The sequence below is a fragment of the Sander lucioperca genome, chromosome 2, assembly GCF_008315115.2.
Source record: "Sander lucioperca isolate FBNREF2018 chromosome 2, SLUC_FBN_1.2, whole genome shotgun sequence".
Classification (NCBI taxonomy): Eukaryota; Metazoa; Chordata; class Actinopteri; order Perciformes; family Percidae; genus Sander; species Sander lucioperca.
Genome location: NC_050174.1, coordinates 40,457,969 through 40,484,989, shown reverse-complemented (window position 1 = coordinate 40,484,989; position 27,021 = coordinate 40,457,969). Strand labels below are relative to the sequence as shown.

The following is a 27,021-nucleotide window of genomic DNA, read 5'->3' as shown; positions in this document are numbered from 1 at the left end:
AACTGATCCACTAATACAGGGGTCTTCAACGTTTTTAAGGCTAAGGACCCCTTAGCTGAAAACGAGAAGCAGAGACCCCCCACTACTATTGTATACAATTTAGTTGGATAATAAACTGGTCCTACAATAACGTGTAGGGTGACCTAAAGCCTTTACACATAGCTTTGTATGGTGCATACAATACTAAGCTATTACAATAATTATTGCAATGACATATATTTATTTATACATCATAAGCTTAACTGTATCTGTGGATGGCCTAACAATGAAAAAAAAATCACAAAGTAGGCCGATTCATCATTGCTGATAATATGTTGGATTCATGTTAATGACAGTTTTCAGAAATATTTTAACTTTTGAAGAAGAAAAAAAACACAACAAAATAATCAAACAATAATTTGGTCCCCCCCTCCCCAGGATCCTCATGTATGGATATTGAATGTATCTTCCACAACTGGATATCCCTTGACTGTTTGTGAAATGTGCTACTGAGTGGAGGCAGTACCTGAAGGTAAACCTGGCCATCCAAAAAAAAAGAGAAAAAGGGAAAAAAAAGAAAACACCGGATCACATGACGACCGCCTCCGTTATTTCCTGCAGCACCAACCTCTCCGCTACTCGCTCCTGCCTGCGACAGCACAGCAGTGGTGTGGTCGCTCTGAACGCACATTAACGGAAAGAAGAAAAACACTAAGTGAAGGCCTCTACCACACCGAAAACTGTTGCAGTCACAGCGACGACGGATATAAAAACACATTTATTTGTTTTCTAATCTTAGTTGCTGTTTTTTTTTATTTGATAGCCTTGTAAAAAAAGAAAAAAGCCAGAGCTCATAATGGCGACAGCTGCGGTGTCTGCCCCTGCTGGCTGCGGCCCCAGCCCCGGGTCGGGAACGGAGCTGGTCCGCGGGCAGGCCTTCGACGTCGGCCCTCGGTACAGCAACCTCTCCTACATCGGGGAGGGAGCCTACGGCATGGTGTGGTAAGTGTACGCAAAGACTGTTCACCTACCTAGTTTTTTGACACAATGTATAACACTTGAGTTTACACCTTTTCGTTTTGACTCAACGTAACTAACTTAGCCAAATGTAATGTTTTAGCTAGCAAGCAACAGTGTGAAACCGATGTTAGTTTATTTAAGACAGCGTCCGTTTGCGAGGAAAAACGTATTGAATCACGGCTGAATTGGCTTGACTTTTGGTGGCTTGTAATATTGATCGACTTGAAGTCAATGTAGTTAAGCTAGGAGTCTTGTTTAGTTGGTACTACTAATCATAATGTAATGTTTATCTAAAATCTCATTTGCATCGCTTTTAACTGAATCTGAATTGTATCATCTAAGGATACTCTTCAAGGTAACATGCATCTTATAAAAAGAACAAATTTGATTTTTTTTTTTTTTTTTTTTTGTCAATAATATTGCTACACCAGGCACCCAACAGGGTGTGTGCAATTCTTCACTTTAAATTTACACTGATTTCAATTCACTTTGTGGTGGTGTCTTTCTCCCAGACTTGCCCTTTTAATACTTCACAATCGAATATACAGGTTGTTTTTTTGTTGTATCAATAGAGATTTTATGCTAATCTGATCATACTACACCTTATTTCTCACCCATAGTAGCTGTACACTATGTTTAGACTTGCTGATGGTTTCTATCTCCCAAACTACTGTAGCAATACCCATTTCAATACTTCATCATATATGTTGTAATCAGTACAGCATTTCTACTAATTTCAGACTACTTCGTCTTATTTTCTCTTTACTATATCAATTTCCACATATTCACTCTATGCTTAGGTTTATTTTGGTGATATTTGTCTGAAAATGTACTTGCAGTAGTACCTCAAGATTTTTTTCTTGTACATTTGTTTTAGTAGCTGATGCTGATGGCTGGTTACACACATATGAAGGAATTTATAGACGAGCAAGCAGTATTTCCCACCTAATTGATATGCTATCAGGGGTGTAGTGAACGATACGCTCATCAAAACTCAATTCATGCATGGTATACATATTTTTACCCCATTCTATTATATGTCAGTTATCTTAATTGTGTAATTAACCACAAATATGACCAATTTCAAATCTGACTTTCAAAAACACTAAATCTTATTGTTTCTTTAGCCTGTGGTACTGTACTGACCTTAAATGTGCACACTGTACTGTATTACATAATATCAGTGTAAATCTTGTTCTGAGAACACTGACTTGACACTAGCCTTCAGTGTTGAGGCACAGCAGGTTGTTTAGCATCTTTCTGTCTGCAAACTGGAAAAACCCACCAAATGCACACAGCCTTGGTTGTCACTCGTATCATCCCCTATCAACAAACCACTTGTACATACAGTACTGTAGTTCAAGGAAAGCAGACCAGATAAAGCACAGTTTACCTATAAAGCCCCAGTGTTGGAAGGATGTTTAGTTGTAAAGAGTTTGTCTGTGTTCAAAATAAGTGTTGGAATCTGTAGAGAGATGGTGAGCTAGAAGCTGGGCAACATAACTGCAATTCGTATCAAAATCATTTGAGAAAATGACCTAAAATCCAAAGAAAAAAAAAAAACATACTGTTAAACGCATTCTTAAATATGAGGATTTGCTGCATTGTATAGAAGGGTCTAGCTGCAGAGCTTCAGACTCGGGGCCCACCTCCTACCATAGCATGCGTTAATTAGACTGAATAAGCCACTAGTCACTAGCAAACTCATAAGGTTAGTACAAGTTATTTGCTGCTTACAGGTATATCAAAAATATTAAGGTTGTATCGTTTACCTTGGTATTGGTGGAGGTCGTGTGGAAGTGGTAATTCGGCATCTTACCCTCTGTAGCCTATAATACAGTGGCATCAAAACATACAATACACTTATTTATTAACGATAAGCATGACAAACAATACATATGTAGCCTAAATGTGAAACCAAATGTGATCAGTCAGCTTATAATAGGCCTACTTGGTGGCATGGACGTGATACAATGTATTAAATATACACTCAGTAGGCTACTTTATTTATTAACGATAAGCACGATAAAGTAATACACTGTGCAATATAATACCTTGTAGGCCTGTAACAATTATTACATAATTGTAAAAAAATTTTTTACGTAATCGCGGTTTCTTTGTTTAACCGCAATTATTGCTAACATTAGCTAAGGTCCTAAGAGGTATGACTGTTGATACTAATTGTTGATTTTGTTCTATGTGCCAAATTGAAATTAGACAAGTGGTTATTGGTTATTGGTCGGACTGTTGAGCTAAGCTATGTTAGTTGTTGGCACTTGACCCTTTACACGTTCAAAGCAACAAAAATTAATTTGTTTTTTAATGATTATAAAGAGGCATTTAATTCATAGGATGTGTACTTGTGTTACTACATTATCTTGGTCACATAACAGTGTTATAACCAAAAGATGTATCTGGAATTCATTTAATTTAAAACTTAAATTTGTTTTAAAAAGTAATGAATAAATAAATGTTTTTGAATTTGACTGAAAAAGACAGTTATATTGTTAATCGCAATTATTTTTGAGACAATTAATTGTACAGCAACATTTGGAATTGTTACAGCTCTAATACCGTGGCATCTAAGCACTATTTATTGATAAGGAAGTGTGACACGTAATGCGATAACACATGATTTTCCACTGTCCTGGCGATTTGAGGGGTGGATGTGCCCAAGCCTGGAGCTTTGCAGTGGGATGCTTGGGGCTTTCGGTCTGCTTCATATTACTGTAAGCTTAATAGCGTTGGGTTTTTTGAGCCAGACAAAATAAATAATTTAAAGAGACCACTTTGCTCTCTGCTTACCTGTTACCATTAAAGCTATAGTGCGTAGTTTCTGTCGCCCCCACGAGGAATTCTAAGTAATGACAACAACTCTGTCGGTGCGTCCACATGACACAAACCTTCCGTGATCGTGCTTCACCCCCACCCCTCCTCCACACAGTTACTAGTAGCCAAGGAGGACACGGAGGATTAAAAAAAACATGATGGACTCTTTAGAAGAGGTAATTATCTTCACTCGAGTTTCTGCGAGCGAAAGTCGCCGGACGACACAATCTTCTAAACACAGCCATGCTGAGAAATACAGAGAGAGTTTTGTGGAGTCTTAATTAGCTTTGTATCAACTCATTTGGCAATGGCTTGAATGTAACGGACGTTCATTATTATTAGAGCTGCAACAATTAATTGTTTAATCGATTAGTTGTCAACTCTTAAATTAATTGCCAACTATTTTGATAATCGATTAGTCGGTTTGAGTAATTTTTTAAGACAAAAGTCAAAATTCTCTGATCCCAGCCTCTTAAATGTGAATATTTTCTAGTTTCTCCTCTCCTTTGTGACAGTAAACTGAATATCTTTGAGTTGTGGACAAAGCAAGACATTTGAGGACGTCATCTTGGGCTTTTGGGAAACACTGATCCACATTTTTCACCATCTGTCATTTTATAGATCAAACAACTAATCGATTAATCGAGAAAAAAATCAACAGATTAATCAACTATGATTTTTTTCTCAGATTAATCGAAATTAACGCGTTACAGCCCTACTTTAATTATTAATTAATAGATAGTGATCGCTGACCTGTCTTAATGTATGCTCAACTAATCATGTTTCGTTAATACTCGATATAAATGCGTTTTTTGATTGAGTGACTATATCTTTCACAAATGGAAATAAGAAGATTTCTTTTGCTGGGACTATGGGGTGCAAATGAGCTGTTTTGCTAACCCCTGCACATTGACACTGATGTTGATTTATGTGCAGTGTCCCCTAATAAAAAGACAAGAATTTAGGAAATACTTCATGGAAACACAAACAATAACTGAACATAAAAAGTATAATTGAACTAATGGACTAGTCGGTTTTGATCCCAAGGCGTTGAAAATACAGACTGACCACCGCAAAGCTTGTTTTTGGGAACAAATCAATAATGCACTGTTAAAGTTTGTACTAAACATCCTAACATAAGCAAAATTAGGTCAAAATAGTCTTAGTGTCTGCGATGGCCTATCCCTAATTCTGCTCACACAAAGACAACAAAAACCCTTTTTGTTATAGGTAAAACTGGGCATGTCGTCCTCTTGGCTAACAATTATGTTGATATGTTACAAGTGGTAACTTGTGGGTCTCTCATAGCTGTGATGTTTCTGCACGTCCCCTCTAAGAGATCATTTGTCAGACAAACTGCGTGGGCAGCAACGTTTTATTCCTTGAACTTTCTTTTAATAAAGTTTCAGTTTCTGTAAGCAGAGCTCTTTTCATTGTCCCTTTACTCCAGTGTGTGCTTTCTTCTTCTGGTAATTACAAGTAGGCCTAATTCCAGTAATGTGAAAAGCATTAAATAAAGTTAATAGTTTGCTCTGCCCTTTGACACTTTGCTTTAGTGATCCAAATAATGGGTTAGGTGATGCTGCCTGGAGCAAAACACATGATCATTGATAATTTCATAGGTGAAATTGGAATTTACCACTCATTTTTAATGTATTTGTTTGGTTCATATGGGCAGGGGTAGACTGTGCCTTTCAGGTCACTCAAACAACTTGAGCTAATATGTGTGCTTTAAATTACAAGTTTGGCTTCTCTTCGTGGGGAAACAGTGATGCAGTATATTATGAGGAGTGAGAATCTCAACCAACTACAGGACACAAGCCAAAAAACACAATGATATATGAGTATAGAGAATACACTCATATTTAGATATCTTATTATTAATATTATCATTAATTAGAGCAACAATACCCTAAGATGGCAAAGTTACAAGAACTTAATGTCCATTACATGTGACCTTTTTAATTTCTTTTACAAGTCCTTCTCACTTGTAAATTGGTCCTGTAAGACTAAATATGCAACAACATACACTGTTTGACTATGTCATTTCAGAGATGGTTGTGATTCTTTTACTTTGAAGTTTTCAAAAGAAATTGAGATTATTTGAGGTGATTTTTTGAGAGCAATCTCCCCATCTTTGTAATGAATTCCAAGACTATTTTAATCTTGTAGCCCTTGAATGACTCAGCACCTTTTTTTTTTTTTTTTTTTTTTTTTTTTAACCAGCAGCAAAAGCTATATGAACAGTCCAATATTATTCACTTGTATGTAAAACCCAGTTCTTTGCTTTGGTGTTGATTCTGTATTTTTTGGCGTTGGATTGGTGGAATGTGTAAGCCTCAGCCTCCTTGCACTTGCTCTCTGGTTGCATTCTTTTTGAGACCTGTAGTTTTGAGTTAGTTGGTCATGTTGCTTTCAGGTTTTTTGTGGTGGCAGTGCACCACTGTATACTGGTGTTACCATCTTCAATGGCGTCCCCTGGGCTCCATTCAACAAGTATAAAGAAAAAAAGCTGGCTTTGTTATTTTACTAAAAACATTTTTTATGCATAAGTGCACATTTCACACCTAGAGATTTTGAACAAAATTAGAAAATATCACAAAGACTTTGATAGTTTAAAAATGATATAAAAGTAAAAATGTATAGTTCACAAGAGCTTTGGTAATTATGCTTCTGTGGAGTTGTGCACAAGCGTCTTTACAGATCTACACAGAGAGGTTAAGGTATAACTTAACTGTATGTCGCTGATGCTCGCAGATGAGCAGACACACACACCTCCCTAAAATATCAACAATGTGTCGACGTGCAAACCTTGTCGATCAAACAAACTGGTTGATCCATCGTCCTGTTGGGAAACAGAAAAGTATACGTGTGAGTACGAAAGAAACGGCACTCAAACACCTCCAAATACACAAGTGCACCCACCTATTTACACGCTCAAAGTAGGCTGCAAAGTAATACCAGAACAACTTTTTTAAAACCAACAGATTCACATTGAAGCCTGAAGCAGAGATGCTGTTTACAGTTACCATGTCAACAGCTTTCTCCGCCGTCTCTATGTCCTTCTTTTTGCTGCTTTTATTGTTTTCAATGGTCAGTCCTAAAGCATTTTAACTTTCATCGTCATGCAGGGACAGCAAACGTAACGTGAAGAAGATGCAAAACTTGGTGGATAAAGATTTATAGTTGGTCATTGGTTTTATTACTGTAAAGATGTTCTTATTGAAATGTATGCCACCTGGGATGGACAACACTTCATCAATGTGTCATGTCTCTGATACTAGAGCTACATGATGGTGGTATTATATCTACAGCTCTGATACGTTATGTTCTAAAACAGTTTTCTCTTCTTAGCAAGCTCTCACAACTGCAACCTTCCTTTTGCAGCCTTCTACAATATTTTGTTTTGTCACCAACAGTTGATCTGAATTCCACTGTTCAACAAGCCTTTGGTTCTCAATGTCATTTCTCAGAGTTTTTTTTGTGTTTCTGAGAAGCTGAAGTGTGATTACTAGGTGTTTCTATTCATATTCCAAGCAAAACGGGTATTGACTAATGCACTAGAATTTTAGCATTTTAACCAAGATAACAGTTATTTGTTATCATGTTGTGCTGACTTCTTTTAATGATCATGCAATAGAACAAGGTGGGATAGAGGATTACAATCAGTCTGCGAGTCCCCAGTTGTACAATGAACGGTCTTATAATCAGTATGCTATTCTACAAAGTTTTGAGTTTGTGTCAGGATATGCTGTATTACATAATCTGACTGTGTTTGACTATATGGTAAGAGGGCGGTTGACTGTGAGGTATGTCTGTGTCATTTTCAGAGTAGGCCTATTTTTGTTTTCAATAGCCTCTTGTTGACTGTTAGGCTGTTGCATGTCAGGGCTTTCCAGTGGCTGAGGGCTGCGCATATTGACGGTGCACTGAGCCTCTTAACGCCAGCCTCAGTTTGTGCACACCGTCAGGCTTACACAATCGCAAGATACTGTATCACCCTCCGTGATGATATTCAAAAGCTTAGCATACTCTGCCTTTTTAGCACACCCACATGAACAGTTAGATCATGGGAGACTGCTTCTGAAGTGGCTCATGTTAAAGGTTTATTTCTAAGTGGTTGTAGTTTTGATGAGCTGGAGCAGTGCATCCCTGGTACAATCAATTCTGATATCTCAACTTAGGTTATCTGTGGGGTACCGATCCAATACCAGTGCTCCCTTTTTCCCCAAATTTGAAATCTGTTTAACGCGCTGCGTGACGTGAATGTGACTTAAGGAATATTGAATTTCACCATTAAATTGACAAAGAAACTGTAATTATTATAGTATTAATGTTGACCGGTTACGTCAAGGCTGATACCTGATCTGCCTTTTTCAAGTCAGTATCGTTGGAGATATGATCCAACATATGGGATCAGTGCATCTTAAGTTGATCGACTAAGTTTTTTTGTTTGTTTTCTTACCGTAGGGTTCCAATTTCAGTGGATTTGGGGCCATATTTGGTGCTTGTTTTAGCACGTTCGTTTGTGTTGTAATTCCAGTTGAAAGGCATTGAGGAATATAAAAAAAGATAAATTTGAGCAGTATTTTGTAGTTCAGAGCTCATTGGTACAGTATAAATCTGATACGACTTGAACATGTCATACAAACTACCTGTAAGCTTTCTTTCGATTTGAAACCATTTTGCCTAATAGGTAAAGTTGTAAAGACTGTCAGAAGCTGAATTAAACCCAGCTAAAGCCTGGAGCTTGCCCAGTAGTAAATAATAGCCTAAGTTCCACTAATATTGTAACATGCCTATCACAGACCTCAATGTGGCATCTTCAGATAACTAATTTTGCCTGACCAACAGTCCAAAACACAAATATGTTCAATTTTAAAATGATAAAACAGATAAAACCAGCAAACTCTCATATTTGGCCCAATTTTTTAAGCGTGTGAAAAAAACATTATTGAGATTGAGTTGTTAATTTGATAGTTTTAAGATATGACTAGTTGTCGAGAAATACAGTGTACCTTTTTGCACCAAAGTACCATTTACCAAAAGAAATATTGGTGTCAGCCACCATTGACGCACATTTCATATGTAGTTAACACATTTCATATGTGGTTAACACATTTCATCATATTGTTAATTCAATGTTTTTCCTCATCCTGGTGAGTCCTTCTAATCTCAATCTCAACTCCATGACCCGCCTGATTTCTTAGCCGTTGCTGATGCTCTGCTTCATTCTGCCATGAACTGTCGTCTTGAAATGCCACCGTGGCGCCCGTCTCCATGGCAACCCCTCTGCCGCTGACATCAGTACCACCTTTCCACAGCCAATGGGAGAGGCAGGGAGGGAGAGAATGAGAGCCTTGACACTCTGAGATCCTGTTGTGCAATTCAGAAGGAGATGTAATTTGGGTGATTACGCCTGCCAAGACGAGCACAATGACTTCTGGTTCAACAAACGCGTAAAACATTCACGCACATTGCAGTTTGTTGCATTTGAAGTTGATAACGGTTTTCGTCATCAGGGCCTGACAGATGCTTTTTATTACTGCACTACAGTTGCATTCACATATTTCTCAGAAAAATTGACTAAATAAAATAAGCTTAAGTTACAGATATGATTGTGTTGTGGCCTCTGAGGGGAAAAAAACAATGACGTGACTCTATGCAAAGTCAAATTTGCAGAAGTGGTCAGACAGCTTTGATGGTATCTCTTGGCCTCATTTCTACTTTAAAGTTTGCTTGTTGAAGTTTCATTGAAATCAGTACACGAGCACTATCATACAGCTTTTTAAGTGAAGTTGTGCTACTGTAGGCACAAAATAAGTGCTGTAGTAAATAAATACAAAATATTTGTATGTGGTTTGACAAAAGATCACAGAAACATTGGATTTTAGCACTGTGCAGTAATGAACGTATGCATTTGCTTCTGAATTTTTGTGTGAGTTGTTGTTGGCTCACGTCGTTCTTCACACTGCAAGGATTTACCTGTCATTTCATAAGCATTGCACATATCCCAACAACAGAACAGGTAAGACACTCACTCTTTTATTTACGATGCTATCTTACGCTACATCGTTGATAAAGACAGAAAAATACATATTCAGCTGGGACACCAACTCCGGGCTTCCTGAATCTAGCTCTCATTCTAAGTAAACTAAGGGGACTGTGGGTGAGATCGCCTTGAAAGTGACCAATCATAAGAGGGCCAGTGCCTCCTTGATTTCCGCCCCCAAAATGTCAAAAGTCAGTTTCATTTGAGCGAGCAGAAATCAACTTCGAGAGCAGAGTTTACCTGCGGGAGCATGTATGCCCTCAAGCGCTCGCAAAGCAGATACTCGCGGGCGCATGGTGGCTGCTCTGTGTGCGTGCTGCTTAGTGTTCTACACTCATTTGCCATTCTTTGCCTCGCCCTATGTTTTGTTTCACGCACGCAGCTGCCTGTACAACTCTCGATTGTTTAATTGGTGCGCAAAGAGTAATATCTGCGCATGTGAAATTATATAATTTGTTTGTGAGCATGTTTTATCGCAGATCTGCAATGGACTAGAAACCTGGTACGTTTCCCTGCCTTCTGCAAAATGCATGCTTAAATAAGCTCCAGGTGTGTGTGTGTGGGTGTGGGTGGGGGTGTGTGTGTGTGTGTGTGTGTGTGTGTGTGTGTGGGTGTGGAGAGGGAGAGAGCATTTTATCATACAGCCATGCAAGCTTGAGTGAAAAACTCTTGTAAACACAAACCCCTTACAATCACTTTGCTTGCTTAAAATAGGTTATTGTGGTTAGCATACACAGAAACAGGAAGTGCATTTTGATACGTGAAAAAGAAAATGCAGCTAAATCTGTAATAGTTCATGGATAAGTCTTTAAGTGACTAAATATGCAAAATAGAATTGATTTTTGTGTGTCCTGAAATTGTGGTTTTATTTGGCAAAAGATCCCCATGATAGAAATCCTTTTTTTATTATTTAACTACACACAGCTTAGGCCATATTGTGTGAACTGTTGTAGGCGTTAGTCAGTGAAGCCTGAGGTTTTACTACTGAAACCTCTCAGAGACAGCAAATGATCAGTTCTAAGAAAAAGATTAAACCTAATTGATCTTTGTGCAGAAACAAAATGTAGCATGGATTCCAAAATACATTTTAAAGAATATAAATAAACAAATGAAATGTACAATAGTAAATGAGTTAAAGAAAAGGCTACATTCAACAGATCTAGGATAAGTATAATAGAAATGTGTATATATTAGACGATTGTTGGTTGAGAAAGAAACAACGGGAATGTAAGCGGAAAAGTTACTTAATGTATTAGATCTTTTAAGATATAGATTTTGGTAGCAGCTTCCTTGAGTACAGAGTTTTGGAAATTGAAATGATGGCTAAATTATTGTTTAATTTGCTGATTATTTTTTTGACTAACAACAATTATAAGTGTATAGTAAAATGCCCATCATAGCGTTTCAGAGCCCAACGTGGTCTTTAAATGACTTGTTTTGTCTAACACCAACAGTCCAAAGATATCCACTGTACAGGTAAAACAAAACAGAGAAAAGTGTAATTTAATATTTAATTTAATATAATAATTTTAACTCTAATGGAAATACAAAAACATGGAAAGCAAGTGATAAAATATATTTTAAATTCAAATAATATTGCATGATGTTTAATATGTTGTTTGATTTTGATTTGTATTTGCGTTTTGAGTATTCTAGTATTGGTACATTACATGGAACGGCATCTGTCTAGTTTGTGCATGGACTTTCGTATCTGCGCTTTCTCGGTACGCGTCACCCTTAAACGTGAGTTTTTCCCCTGCTTCCTTCAACCTAACCCCTTGAACGTCGTCATGGTAACAGCCCTATTGCATAACACAGCAGCTGCACTGTAAAGCCTTGTATTCCCATCTCCTTGGAAACAGCCGTCTTCTCTTTTCACCCCCTCCCCTCATCTCTCTGTGCTCTTTCCTGGGCACTGAGCATGCTCAGAAAACCATACAGAAGCAGAGGAAACAGGAAAGGCAGCTCAGAGCAGATTCTCTTCACTGTTGCGCACAAAAACCTGCAGCTCTTACTGTCAACAGAGCATCTTTATTAAGATAAGCACAGCGGTTAAATCACAAGAAAATCGTACAGTCTGTCTACGTACATTTAATGTTGCTCTGGTCTAAAATCATCTGGCCAAAGGGCTACAGTTGAAAATTAGCCAGCTGGCTAACACTTGCACATTTACAGAAATGTTTATTAATATGTGTTGTCATTTTATAAAACAAAGAATAAGAACATACCTGTATATATTAACAAAGATGTGAATACAAGTTCTCATAGCTACATTTATCCAAAGTTACCAAGGGGGTCGGAAGAAGACAGAAGTGTTGCTTTTGATTTATCGGACAGTTTCAATCTTCCTGAAAATATTGATCTAGCTGGCAGCTTGGGCTGCAAGTAATGATTTATTTTCATTATTGATTGATCTGAACCATCAAAAAGTTAAGAGTTCAAAAGTCCAGAGTGCCATTCTCACAAATGAAAGTCACCCTTTAGTGATAAGGCTGAGCAGGTCAGGACTCTGAGTACACTGAAGTGAGCAGATTAATACTACACACTCAACTCCGTGTACTTTGTACTTCCTCAAAAATACCTTCTGTTATACGCCTGGACAAACTGACAAGAAAATGATGGGCTTGTCTCAGTAAACATGGTGAAATGTACTGTGAACTAAGATTGTCCACACTTCTCTCTGCACTGAAAACAGTCTTTGATTTTCTTTTTTTATATCATGCAAGCACTGCAATGTTAGGTGTTACAATTTTGCAGCACATAAGAAAGTGACATATGCATTTATATAAGACAGGAGGCAACAGAGCATGTTTAAAAAAAATGTACTCAAGGGGTTTATGAATAGGGCTCCAGCTAGCGGTTAAATCATTATCCATTAACCTGTCAATTATTTTTGACTATAGGATTATTAGATTAGTCTATAGAAAAGTCACAATTTCCCTGAGCACAGGGCTACAGCCAACCAACACTCATACAACCCAAAGATATGTTTTGTTATTGGCAGCAAACCCTCGCATTTGTGGAGCTTTTTGCTGATTATTTTCTCAAATCATTTGCTCTGTAAAACAGAAAAAGTAAAAAAGAAAAGAAAGATGCCCATCAACATTTTTGCAAGCCCGAGGAGCAACATATGTCTTGATTTGTTTGACCAACAGTCCAACCCCAAAAATATTATTTTTAAAGTGATATAAAAGAGAGAAAAGCAGCCAATCTTCACATGTGAGAGGCTGCAACCAGATACTATTTGACATTTTTGCTTGATAAATGACTAACAATTAATAACAATTAATTGATTATAACATGTGTGGACTGATGAATGACTTGATTGTTTTAGCACTAGATATGACATTATAGAGCATGCCATAAATGCCAACATTTTTGCAACCTGTGAACAATCCTGTATATACCTTTTTCAAATTATGCAGAAATAAATGTATTATTATTATTTGCTTACCATTAGAGATGACCTAGTATTGTGAAGACATTTTGTTTTTTAGTTTCCATCATGCATGAGATAACATTGTGCTGTGTCAAAAAACTGGTGGCAACTGCATACCATTGACTGCTCTAAAAACAGTCTGAAGATATACTGTATCATGCCAAACTGGCTCTGCCCTAGATCATAGTTTAGCTTTAAGTCTTTTAGCTCCCTGCTGCACAAGTATATCTACTGGTGTAGAACAGTTACATGGAGAGCTATTCACACACACACACACACACACACACACACACACACACACACACACACACACACACACACACACACACACACACACACACACACACACACACACACATTCCTCTCACACAAGTGGAAAGGAAGGTCACTCATATTTCCCCTTGCAGAAGGCTGGTACACTTGTTTACATTTCAGTCCCTACACCCCCATCACTATAGCAACTCATTAGTCTTATTTTGTCATACTATGTGGGTGTTTTCCAGTCTTCTGTGTTTGTAATGTGCAGAAATAAAATCACTCTTGGCTGTAGATGTAAATGATGAAGCTCAACTTAAGGTTTTCTTAATTTGTTATCCCGAAGCTACAGCTTCATTGGGCAATTTTGCTTTTGTGATGGCTACAATTGGCAGCAACTAGCACCAGTTTGACAGCAGATGATTTAGAAATCCAGAAAAGCTTGGAAGCAGGAAGCAGTAATTTGCATTTCTTGGCAGTAGGTGGTGAGTTTAGACTTGGTTTCGGTGTGTCAGTTCCTGTGCACTGAATATGTCTGGCCAGTTTTTGTGCCCAACACCAGACTTTAATATAAATTGTCATTCTTTGGGACAGAAGTTCTTTCATTACAAAAAAAACCTAATTGTTTTTTCTGATGATCAAGAACCCACTAATTTCATGTAACCCTAAAAATGACTAAAAAAGGATATTAACGTATTAGTCACAGCATTTGAAGGCAACACACAGACACATTTTATTCCCATTTTATTGGATTTTAAAAAAACAATAATGAAATGACGGCTTTTGGTAGTTAAAGTTGACATTCAAGATGCAGGTTTAGCCCCAGTGTGGGATTTCAAAATATATCGGGCTGAGTGAGTGTGGGGAAGTTGACAGCCATTAAGCCAGTGAAAAGAGCCAGAAATTCAAGAGTGGACATGTCTGTTACCTGGAGTGGTGTGGAGGAAGTGTCTCATCACAGGCAGGGCCAAGATTTTAGACTGGAATTGAACAATTAGTCTGCTGAGCGTAGACACAGTCAGACAATAAGTCAAACATTTTTACACTCATTTTGTTAGTTTTTATTGCATTTTGCATTGGAATCATCAATTTGGACAACAGGGTTTTGTACAACAATAACTTTAACATCACTCTCAAACTTCTAACACGCACACCTGAAACTGCCGGCCGCTAAAAAAACTGCTGTTTAAGTACAGTGACCCAACAGAAAACAATTAAAAGGCAGCAGAGTAAACAAAAATCCTGAACTCTCAAAATACCATAGGGATCATGAACATGTTAATACTTGTTGATTCAGCTTAGTAAATGGTAAGCGTCATCCCTAGAAGAAAGGGCCTGCAGGCAAAAACGTAGCCCAGTTTACACCATACTGTATATTCCTCCTCTTTATGTATGCCAAAGGACATCCTGGGATTTATTTCCAGTTTACATCTGATCATACACAGGAGATTCGTCTGTGTTCAAGTGCTATACTTTATCTTGATATTCTTTTGGTCTCCTCTTGAAAAGATGACCAAATATGTGTTTTTCCAGTCTGGATATTGTGTATTATATAATCTACTTTTTTTTATTTTTTTATCAAACCTTTTTGCATAAGAGAAAAACCTTTCCTTTTACCCTTTTTAGCAGCATATTTGACACCGCTCTCAGCTTGGAAGATGTGTGATGTGAAGGCACATACCTCCTAAGGTTTGCGCATTAACTTATTGCCCTTTCTCTGGATCTGGCTTAAATGTTAGATCTGACAGACCCAGGCATCCCATGCATGCAAACATGCTTTATCATTTCTTGTAGCCTATATGTTATACTTTTCATCATTGGGTTTTAAGATGCCAATATTGCAAAATGGAGCTGAGCTGCCTGCTAACATTCATAACCACTCAACAAGATGAATTGTCGCATCACAGTATTATTGAGTACTGAATATTGGTGAAGAATATTCGCAATAATTGAGTTTTACTAAATACTTTGCTGTCTCTTTGCTAGGCTAAATGTTTCATTGTAATTCAAAATATTGCTCTGTAAAGCAAATTGTTACTGTTTGACTTTGTGTTTGCACAAATAAGTGATATTCATCCAATCTTTGAATGTCAGGGCTGCATTTAAACAAAGACATTGTTATTCAAGCTCCAGTCCAAAGTATGACAATACTAATTATTTTTTTTTTAAGTTGCGTCATACTTTGCATAGTTATAAAAGGTGCAGGGGAGCCAGAGTGAGGTGAGCTTATCTTGATCACGACGTGCAAGTTCTTTTGGCTCTTTCCCTTTGCTTTGTGTAGCACACTTTAAATGCACTGGTGTGCCGAGCAATGCACGGCTTGATCACATGCAATGCCACTGCATCCTCTCAGCTGATGTGCAGTGTTATGGACCTGCTTGGTAGCTGCACCAAGCAGGGATGGTCTTTGAGCTGTGTCGTCTTGCTAAATTTCCAGGTAGCAGTACTTAAGTAGCTCTCTGTGTAGGGTTAGATTTTCTGTGGTTGGGATTTTTGTTCCACTCCTACATTCCTGTTCTTACTTTTATCTAACCGATACTGCAGCAGCCTCATTGTTTTCTGCTCCACGCAGTATCAGAAATGTATTTGTCTTGTTAAGATACTGCTTATGCAAACCGAACATTTCTTCAAATTAAAAGCTTTCCACTGGCAAACCACAGGAAGGAAGCAGCATTTATTACCCAGGTTGGCGCCTGACTTCTGCTGTTCAATAAAACCTGGCCTGCACAGCAAGATATGATTAAATGTTTCTGTTCCTTTATGTCAGTGCATCATTTTAAGATATTTCAATGTTTGAATGTCTTTCAAAGAAATGGCCAGATGCTTATTGCAGTTTGTACTAATCATCATACCTCCAAAATGTCGTTAAGCTTAGTAATGGTGTTTTTTTTGGCATATATTGAAGAGATGTCAGTGCCATCCCATGCTTTTCTGTAGCAAGGATTGTGGGTATCAGTAAGATGGGTTTCAGCTGCACAGAAGAGTCTGTACGAAATATACAAAACAGGAAGTTAAAACTTAAGTATCACTATTTCTGGTCCAAATGTGGAGACACAAAATTGAATGGGGTATAAAAAAAAAATGCTTTGCAAATGCTGTTTTTAATGCTGTGCCTTTTAAGTCTTTTGCTCCTTCAACATTGATGCCTAATTGTTGGCTTTTGTGTGTGTGTTTTTTTTTTTTGTTTTTTTTTTTTTTTAAATAATTAAGCTCTGCCTATGACCGGGACAACAAGATACGTGTGGCCATTAAGAAGATAAGCCCTTTTGAGCACCAGACGTACTGCCAACGCACCCTGAGAGAGATCAAAATCCTGCTGCGCTTCAAACATGAAAACATCATCGGCATCAACGACATCATCCGCACACCAACCATTGACCAGATGAAGGACGTGTATCCTTTTACATACACCTCCTTATGATTTATATACGTTCTAATGTATTTTATGTGCCTGCAGTTTAATTTATAGGCTTCAGGTTAATCCTTAATGGCAATGGTCTTTTTTTAGGTTGGTATGTAAGTATTTGTATTTCCACTTACACTAGTGCTTTTATGCTAATATATTTCAAACATTTAAAATGACTTCTTTGTGACAAGTAATGTTGGTCTCATACGCCAGCATTTGTAGTTGAATAGAGGTTTTCAGTTGTATTTTATTACATAATAGCCACCTGTCACCGTATGTGTGGAAGAGACGCTCTTCGCTGTAGCCAAGCAGCAACAGTAGCAAACTGGTCGAGCGCATAGTCAGTTTCATAACGCAGTGTGTGTTACCTTAAAGAAATGGCTGTGACCAAAACCTGCAGCTACTCTGCTCACTGCTTCCTGCTTGCATGCATTAGATGAGCATTCACCTAAATAAAAACCCTCAACCCTTCACAGTTCCCCTGTGGACAATAAAGACTATCTATCTATCTGAGATGAACCTAGTTATTTAGGTAGGGCCCACATTGGCCAAACATGGTTCAGAACTTTGTAGTCATGGGCGTAGAAAAGTCATCAGTTTGACTGCCTTTTCATGACTCTGCCAGCCTGCAGGAACAACAGAATGAGGATAACTGTCTGAGCTAAATGATGCAAGGATTTTCATTTTTTTTTTGCAATGTTAATAAAATCCAATTTGAGTGTGGCAGTAAAACCTAAATGTAGTTCGGATACTTGAACTGGGCAGTAAAAATAAACAGAAAATAATTTAATATGACTTTGTTGTACTCTTAAGGGGTAAGCAGCCGAATGCACGAAATCATGAATTTATCATATTATTCATATTGATATTGATACTAGAAATAGTAGTCATAATGAAGGTTTCGGTCACTTTTGTCACTAGAGGTGGTCCAGATGGACATAAAAATGTAACTTACATGGACAATTTAAAAATAGCTTTTATATTATTTATGCGCATAAAAATACAATGAGTGTGTTTTTCATGATAATAAAGTAGACGTTCTTTAACGTGGCACTGTGCAGATATATTGTCCAGGATCTCATGGAGACAGACCTGTACAAGCTCCTGAAGACTCAACACCTGAGCAACGACCACATCTGCTACTTCCTCTACCAGATCTTACGAGGGCTGAAGTACATCCACTCTGCCAACGTCCTGCATCGCGACCTGAAGCCCTCCAACCTTCTGCTTAACACTACCTGTGATCTCAAGGTAGTGTCTCAAAGAGAAATTCGGTTGGGCTGATTTTAAAGGCTTATTTTTAGTCACTGATAATCCATATGATGTTCTACATTCAAGATTGGTCAATGAGTTTCAACAGAAAACTGATGCCTAAATAAAGATCAGTATTGGCACAATGTGTCCCCCCTGACGAGTACAAAACAGCCAGGCAAACCATTTTTATAAACAGTCTGAACATTTTTTTTTTCCAACCTGTTGATGGTTTTAACTGGTCAATGAAATGACATCCAGCTTATTTTGATCTTGTGTCCTCTAAAGTTGCAGTCTCTCATTGTCTTGTCACTCATCTTTCTGCAGATCTGTGATTTTGGTTTGGCTCGTGTGGCTGATCCTGACCATGATCACACTGGTTTCCTTACAGAGTATGTAGCCACCCGTTGGTACAGAGCACCTGAGATCATGCTCAACTCCAAGGTGAGTGCGCTCACCTGCCGTAAAATTATGAGTGTGTTGTGAATGGTTTTTTTTGTTTTTGTTTTTGGTCAAAACTTCATTCATGCATTTTATTTTGTAAAGTTAAATATGTTGACAAAGCATACTGACTGTGCTGATGCACGTGCATGTGTTTCTTACTGTATTTTATTTTATTTTTTTTAAAAAACCTTAAATTAGCTGTGTTTTTAAATCTTGTATTTAGCTTTCTGAATCCTGCAGATAGACGAATGAGGTACTAGTGATTAAGACCTTTTATTCATACTGGGCCCAACAAGAAATAACTGTTTTCATTCATGCTATGTTAATGGTATGTATGGCATAATCCACCAGTTGATATCATATTAACTTTAAAGATACCGTAGTCATGACTGTAACTTTGTGCCCCTTAAATCTCAGGGCTATACCAAGTCCATAGACATCTGGTCAGTGGGTTGCATCCTGGCCGAGATGTTGTCCAACAGGCCAATCTTTCCTGGGAAGCACTACTTGGATCAGCTAAACCACATTTTGGGTAATAAATCTCTCTATGTGCAGTGTTTTTAGGATTGATGTGGCAATGTAGTATTGTTGTTTAAAGGATAAGGGGGAACACATTTCTTAGTAGGAAATCTGCTTTAATCCAGTATCATTTGTGTTTAAGTGCAAGTTAACAAAGACTACTCCAACTTAAATGATCAGTTTATCAAACCTGCCACCATTTGCATAAACTTGTGTTTTCAAGTAAATAAGGTTACGTTGAAAAGAAGATGGTTTCAGAAAGTTTTAGTGAAGTTTATTCCAGTCAATAAAATTAAAGGAATTTATTGTATGAACAGTATACTGATTCTTTTCTTAATAGTAGTCATATTCAGAATCACAGTGTGAACCATGTTTGCTAAAGTGGAAGTTGATATTTACCTCTGAAATAATTGTGTTTATGTAGTTAAACATAAAAAAAAATCAGATAATCTTGATATGGAAAATTAAGTACAAACTGTATATTTTGCCTATCTCTCTCTTAATTATATTTACAGTAGGTACAGTATATCATAATGGTCGTAGCATATGTGAGACATATGTGAATACGTTACAAAATGCAGTGTCAGTTGAGTCTGCATAAAAGTTTAGACATGAACTAAACTTTCACACTCTGTCAGTATCACACTCTCCATCAGTAGGAACAGCTTCCTGCTGCCAGTTCATGGATACTGTAGCTGTTAATACTCATTTATATAGTTGTACTTTTTGTCTTGGTGCTAGACCACATGTTGCTTCTCTCATCTGTCATTTTGTTGTGCCTTTAGACTACTTACTGAAAACTTTAAGCAGGGGCTGTGTAAATTACTAGACGGTAGTTCATTTAGAGTTCTGCAAACTGTTTTTAAACAGAATCAGAAAGGAATTCTTCTCTTTGTCCTTTTAGGGATCCTGGGTTCTCCCTCTCAGGAGGATCTCAACTGCATCATCAACATTAAGGCCAGGAACTATCTTTTGTCGCTGCCTTTGCGCTGCAAAGTGCCGTGGAACCGCCTCTTCCCCAACGCTGATCCCAAAGGTCAGAGCCAGGACAAACTCTTTATTGACTTAATGTTTCCCACTGATCATGGAATGTCTGGAATATAATGTATCTTTGAGAGGTTGTACTGCAGACAAGGAAGAGCTACCGCCTCTAAACAATTTCCTGAGAGAATTCCTTTTTATGGAGGGCATAGGCATAGAACAAAACACTTGCCAATACCACAGGCAAACCAAGTGGCAAATGTTCTGGGTGGGAAGATAGAGGAGTAGATTGGATGCAACCAACCAAACTGATCGTTTGTCAGCTCTGAATTTTTGAACAGTAATGCCTCAGATAATGTGTAAAATCAAAAATGAGTCATAGTTTTCTACCTGGAAATAATCCAGACAGCATGTAGGGTGTGATGGTGCCCTCTAGTGGGCAGGCAAGCTCATTGTTGTTTCAGAATCATGTTAAAGGAGACATACATGCTCATTTTCAGGTTAATACTTGTATTTTGGGTTTCAACTAGAACATGGTTCTAAGTTTTAATGTTTTTTTTTGTTCATACTGTTTGTCTGAATATACCTTATTCACCCTTGGCCTGAAATGCTCTGTTTTAGCACCTGTCTCTTTAAAGGTCCAATGTGTAGGAATTTCTCCCATCTAGCGTTGAGATCATATATCGCAATCAACTCTCTCGCACCATGCAGTTCAAAGTACGTATTACAGCTACGGTAGCCTTCACGCTTCAAAAAGCCGTTCTCTTGCTCTTTTCAATATCCTTTTTCTTTTTCTGGGCGAAGAAGAACACTGCTGTTCCTGAAATTTGGATTCTGAAAACGTGCAGTCCTCCATGTTTCCTTCTTCAAACTTGCCGGGGCCGGGAAGCTACGATACCCATTAGCAGCATTAGCAGCACCTGTGAGTTTATCATGTGACAGCGAAAACGCGAAAGGCGGAGCAGTATGTCCTGTATGTCCCTTACCGGCTAATGTATTTGAGGATGGTGCATGAATATGGAGCGTCTACCCCAGTTCATGCAAACGCAAATGTAAAATTTCAAGCCAAAAGGAATACTTGGAATTGATGGTGGTGGTAAATATTCATGAAAAAGGACAAGTTTGTGAACGGGCAACACAGATTTTGATAATGAACAACTAAACACGTTACACACTGGACCTTTAAGCCGCCCTCCCGAAAAAGGCCCAGTCTGCTCTGATTATATGGTGGCTGATTATATGGCTATTCTAAATATTCTAATGAGCCTGCATGTGACATAGGAAGGGGAGCCAAATCTGAATGGCTTGTTGAATGTCGTGTTTTCTTATCTAATCAGCCCACAAAAAACTGACTGGGTTGTCTTATTTCACAGTTTGTGGGTTTGGTAGACACTCCAGATACCCACATGTATGTGCACAAGCACTGAAAAAGTGAGTTTTACATGATATGTCCAATTCAAATGTTTTCCTCGTGCTGCAGCTTTGGACCTGTTGGACAAGATGTTGACCTTTAATCCTCACAAGAGGATTGAGGTGGAGGAGGCCCTGGCGCACCCTTACCTGGAGCAGTATTACGACCCCACGGATGAGGTGAGATGGCCAGCGTGTGTTATATAGGCCTGTTTGGAATGAGGATATGTAATCTTTTGCTAATCAAGATGTCATGCTTTGAGTTGTTAGGCATTTGTTATGTTTCTCCATTCCTTAAGTTTAAAATCAGCAAATTATATCTACATAACTGAATGATGGTGAGCATATTTTAAACACGGTGTACTAGAATTAGCTGCTCTGTTATAAGTTGCTCAATGGGATCAACACCAGAAGTCTCCACTGTACATTTACGTCAATGTGACCTCTCCGTCTCCCTGTGTAGCCTGTTGCCGAGGCCCCATTCAAGTTTGACATGGAGCTGGATGACTTACCCAAAGAGACACTGAAGGAGCTCATCTTTGAAGAAACTGCACGTTTCCAGTCCGGCTTAAGGTCCTAACATCTCACACAGGTAAGTCCACATTACTCGCATTCCAGTGTATAACCTGAAAACCAACATAATCTCAGAGAGGAACAGGGATCAGACCTACAGGTAAAGAACAATATTACCATTGGCTGCAACTATATATGACCTCCTCGTAACGCTAACTCCTAGACCTTTACTACAGTTGTTAAATTTAACAACTCGCCACTCAAAGACCTTTCACTCTGCACGATAATATAGATTTAAATTTAGCCTTTGTAGAGTATGAAGTAGAGGTTCTTCACCAAGATAAACTCAATATGAAAACCTTCTATCTGAATGGGCACTTTAAGCTACACCACCAGTATAATTCAGATTTAATTCTGTCATTTTGCATCCAAAGCAAAACTTAAAACAGTCCTACATTCATTTGTGCTTGTATTTAAATATTTTTTTATTCGAGGCACTTTGAGAGTAACATATCTAAACATTAATGTAACTATATGCTTCCTTTTAACAACTATGGCATTCTTTTTCAAAGTGTTTATATATCGCAGAATAAGGTATCATAAAAACTATTGTTTTAGTATTGGTACTAAAAATCTGTTATCCTATCTACAATGGCATCAAAAATGTTCAAACAATACCCAGACTTGTTTCTTTATGGCTAAGTAGTTCTCGTTTAAAAGATGCAATGTGTTTACAAGAAGTGCAGTGGGCTGTCCTGTTTAAGGGAGTTGCTAGTTCATATACGTATGCAAATCCTTTATGAAATACTTTAGTGTGTGTTTAAGTGAAGAGCTTAAACACGTTAGTCTTAATGTGAATTTTTTCACTCTGACAAGAATGTGATTATGGGGAGAAAACCTAATACTTCTAAATGTTTTGCGTGACACAGGTCATTTTTCATGGTAAATGTAAAGACAAAATGTCAACTCAGCGTTATTGTCAATTTCTTCACATATACTAGACGTGCAGAGGAATCGAAAGTTCATTTCTCACCATCCCACGGTGAAGAAGAAAAAACGGATAAGACAAGACATTCCTACCACAAGAGTAAAAAAAAAAGTGCTCGACAGATAGGGACATTTTTCCTGACACTAAAACAATAAAGGGCAACAATATCACAAGACAAAAACACAAGACAAAAACACAAGAATGTCACATGCAGCAAAAAAATGTTATATGATGTGTTGTGGTAGAGCAGAAAGATGTGCAAAAATGCAATAGCAGCAACTTCAGAGTCTAGAGTTTTTGTGCTGCCTTTTAATAAAAAAATATAGACATTTAACAATCAATATTGGAAAATGTATATATATTTAGGGCTGGAATGGTTCATCGACGTAATCAACGTCACCGATTACAAAAATACTTTGACTGAATAACGTGTGTCGGAATAGAGGAAGATAGCAGCGCCCGTAAGCATGGATTCGTCTGAAGAAGCTGTAGCTTAAAAACATTGGCAACGGTCATCTAAGCATGATTTATGCTTCTGCGTGAAATCTACGTCGTGGCTACGTACGTAGGTAAGTGGACCCTAGGCTTGTAGCCTGACGTGCTCCTCTCGAAAAATGCAACTGCACGTCGCAGCAACGCATGTCGCTCGGCCGTGGCTTTGTAGCGTTGTATTTTCCCCAACACATTTCCTGGTTCCCAATCTCCATAAGTAACATGAAGTCAAGGAGAGGGTTAACTTTTCCTGCTACAGATTTCCCACAGTGGCCAGAAAGCACAGGGGAGACACTTTGTTTCTCTCACTATGACTCTAGAGTCGCTACTCGCTCCGAAGCTAATCGCCGCCGCTCGCTCTACCGCACACTCCCCACGCACACACACATGCCGGCCCCGCTATCAAAGAGATCGACGCACACACAAGTGCACAAGTATAAACTTCAGCCCTGCATTTTCAATTATTTTCCTTGCCCCACACTGATGCAAAAATACAGTACATTTGCCAGTGATTATCTTAACTGCACATTAGTCCAGTGATGAAATAAATCCATGTCATAGCCATTGTAAGTTTTATGTCAAGTACCGAAGTAAAAATACTGATTCTCCAAAGTTCAGTTCACAAAATAGAATAATATGCAAATTAATTGTTAATTAGTCAACTAATCGAAAAAAATATCGTTAGGGACAGCCCTAATTATATTATTTAAAAAAAGGTTTAAATATAAAAGAGCAATAGGAGATAATGTTATAATTTCCCACACTAACGACACTCCTGTGATGTGGTTTCTTCCCCCCCCCCCTCCCTGATCTCTGCTCACCACCAGCTGCTCCCTGACAGGCCTCTTGTTGTGATAATAACTATCAGTGCTACATTTAACAGCCTATCATCCCTATTGTGTCAGCGTTTGTAATTACTGTGGAGCTGGAGCATTTTAATTCACAACATGAGTCAACTGAAAAGGAACAGGAGTGTGACATCTCCTAAATTAGAGGAGCACAAAGCTGCTCTCTGCACAGACAGCAGTTTGTTTTTGCAGCTTCCAAATGTATTTTCACTGTGACGGGGTTGGATCAGGGGGTAGAGCAGGCGCAAATATACTGAGAGGTTTATGCCTCAACGCAGAGGTCCAGGGTTCGAATCCCACCTGTGACAAATTCCTGCATGTCTTCCCCCTCTCTCTCTCACCCAGCTGTCCTGTCAAATAAAGGCGGAAAAGCCCAAAAAAGTCTTTTTAAAAAAGAAAAAAAAAAAAAAAATATATATATATATATATATATATATATATATATATATATATATATATATATATATATATATATATATATATATATATATATATATCTCTTAATAATAATATTTAGTATCTGTAACTTCTGTTAATGTATCTTTGAATTTATCATTAACAGTTGTTGTCAACACCAATGTGCTGACATAATACATTTCTCATGAGGAAATGTATTGCTTAAATAGAATATTTGTGAATGAATTTGTTTAATACATTAATGGGAAGTTCTTACATAAGCATTTGTAACTGAACTTTTTAAGTGTTAATTGGTCATTTTTAAAAGGTGTTTCTGCACTGCACTCGTCTCTTGGTGGTGGTCAACTGATACTCAAACAGTGTGGCTTACACTAGTGGGGGGTGAAGTTAAGCGTATTTGTAGGCGTCACACTTTTTTTAACTTCTTTTTCTTATTTTAAATACTCCACAAATGTAAAACTCTTAAAGGGATGGTTCAGATTTTCTGAAGTGTGGCTGTATGAGGTTTTTATCCACAGTCTGTGTATTAGCTACAGTAGATGGTGGTCGAGTACCGGCATGGAAGCTAAACAATGTATTGTTACAGTTGACTGGGGCAGCAGCACATTTTCAAAACGTATCCCGTAAAAAAAGGACCACCTAAAAAAATCTGTATCTGTTTAAGTGCGCTTTATATTTAGAATATTTTTACTGCTTTACCTTGCCCTCAGACGGCCTTTTTCCGATGCGGAACTGAAGCCTTTCTTTTTAAATGCCGTAATTTTGCCTCGCAGAATACGGGAGTTGCTGATCTACCGCTGCCTCGGTTAGATTGTTTGTGTTATTGTGTGACTTTAATATTTTAAAGGGTTATTTTGGAATCCCCAAAGTCATAATGGCAACCATTTAAAAAGAAATAAAGATAGAAACAAAGAAATACAAGATAAGTACATATATATATGTGCCAGATGAATAATGATGAGTGCTTAATATTCAGTCAAAGGCAGTGGAGAAAATCCCATGCAGAAAATGTGACATTTTTCATTAACTTCATTTTATGCGAATTCAGTTATTGAATCAGTTTTGTTTTTTTCCCCAATTGGAATTAGATCAAAAATGCATCTTGACTATGGGAACCTAACCCTATTTGTTATAAGTGAAATCCCCATGAAATACATATATACATGTCAATGTGCAATTAATTATTACTTTAAATATTGAGGAAAAACCAATGTGACAGCTCATCACACAGTCACTGTTTTTTCTCCCTCTAGATGTTTCTGTGGACGGGCTTCTGCGTTGCCACTGCTTCTCCTCGCCTCCACACTGTTGCTGTGATATTTTTTTTATTTTTTTTATTTTACTATCCTGTTGTCCACATCACCTGGATTCCTTGGGTCTCACTCGTCAAGTCCAATTTGCTCAGGAATGGCGTCAGGAATCAATCAATCAATCAACCAACCATTCTCTTGTCTCCCTTTCTATTTCTCCTCTCTCTCTCTCTCTCTCTCTCTCTCTCTCTCTCTCTCTCTCGCTCTCTGAGGTGGGGGGGTTTCAACATCACAGCTTACAGTTTGGGGGTGAATTTGTGTTTTAAGCCAAGATAAACAATTTGTTTGTGTGTCTCAAAGGCATTCAGCTATGGCTATTCCAATTCAAGACCTTTTCATGTCCAGTTGAATGACCGTGATAGACTAGCTGTTGTGTTTTTTGGTGCAACTGTCGTGGTTATAACTCTGCCTACATTGCAAAAACAAGCAACGGTAGATTACTAAGAATCATCCATCATAAAAAAGGGGGGTCTTCTGAATTTTCTAACCTTTGTCGCACTGTTACAAGGGGTACCTTGATCTCTATCTTTATCTTTTTTTCTCTCTTTATCGCTTTGAAAAAAGAAACTGAATTAAAAGAACTGATTTATGCAATGAAATCACATAATCAGCCGCAGACAAAAAAAAGGGCCAAAAGCCATCACTTGGTGTTGAGGATCTATATTTTAACAAATGCCTATTTTAATCCTTAACACACACACACACACACATACATACATACATACATACATACATACATACACACACACACACACACACACACATACACAGAAGGCCCAAATGCAAGTACATACATATAAATATAAATTTTATATATATATATATATATATATATATATATATATATATATATATATATATATATATA

At 37.8% G+C, this 27,021-nt stretch overlaps 1 protein-coding gene across 1 annotated transcript; it reads left to right on the top strand.

The window, feature by feature from the left end:
• The first annotated feature begins 584 nt into the window (after nucleotides 1–584).
• On the top strand, nucleotides 585–26,761 carry mapk1 (mitogen-activated protein kinase 1). Its single transcript, XM_031305314.2, has 9 exons — nucleotides 585–981; nucleotides 16,785–16,967; nucleotides 18,042–18,231; nucleotides 18,559–18,675; nucleotides 19,093–19,207; nucleotides 20,099–20,230; nucleotides 21,656–21,765; nucleotides 22,049–22,177; nucleotides 26,097–26,761. Exons 1-8 carry the CDS (start codon nucleotides 836–838, stop codon nucleotides 22,163–22,165), a joined length of 1,110 nt encoding a protein of 369 aa, XP_031161174.1. The 5' UTR covers nucleotides 585–835; the 3' UTR covers nucleotides 22,166–22,177; nucleotides 26,097–26,761.
• The last annotated feature ends 260 nt before the right edge of the window (nucleotides 26,762–27,021 follow it).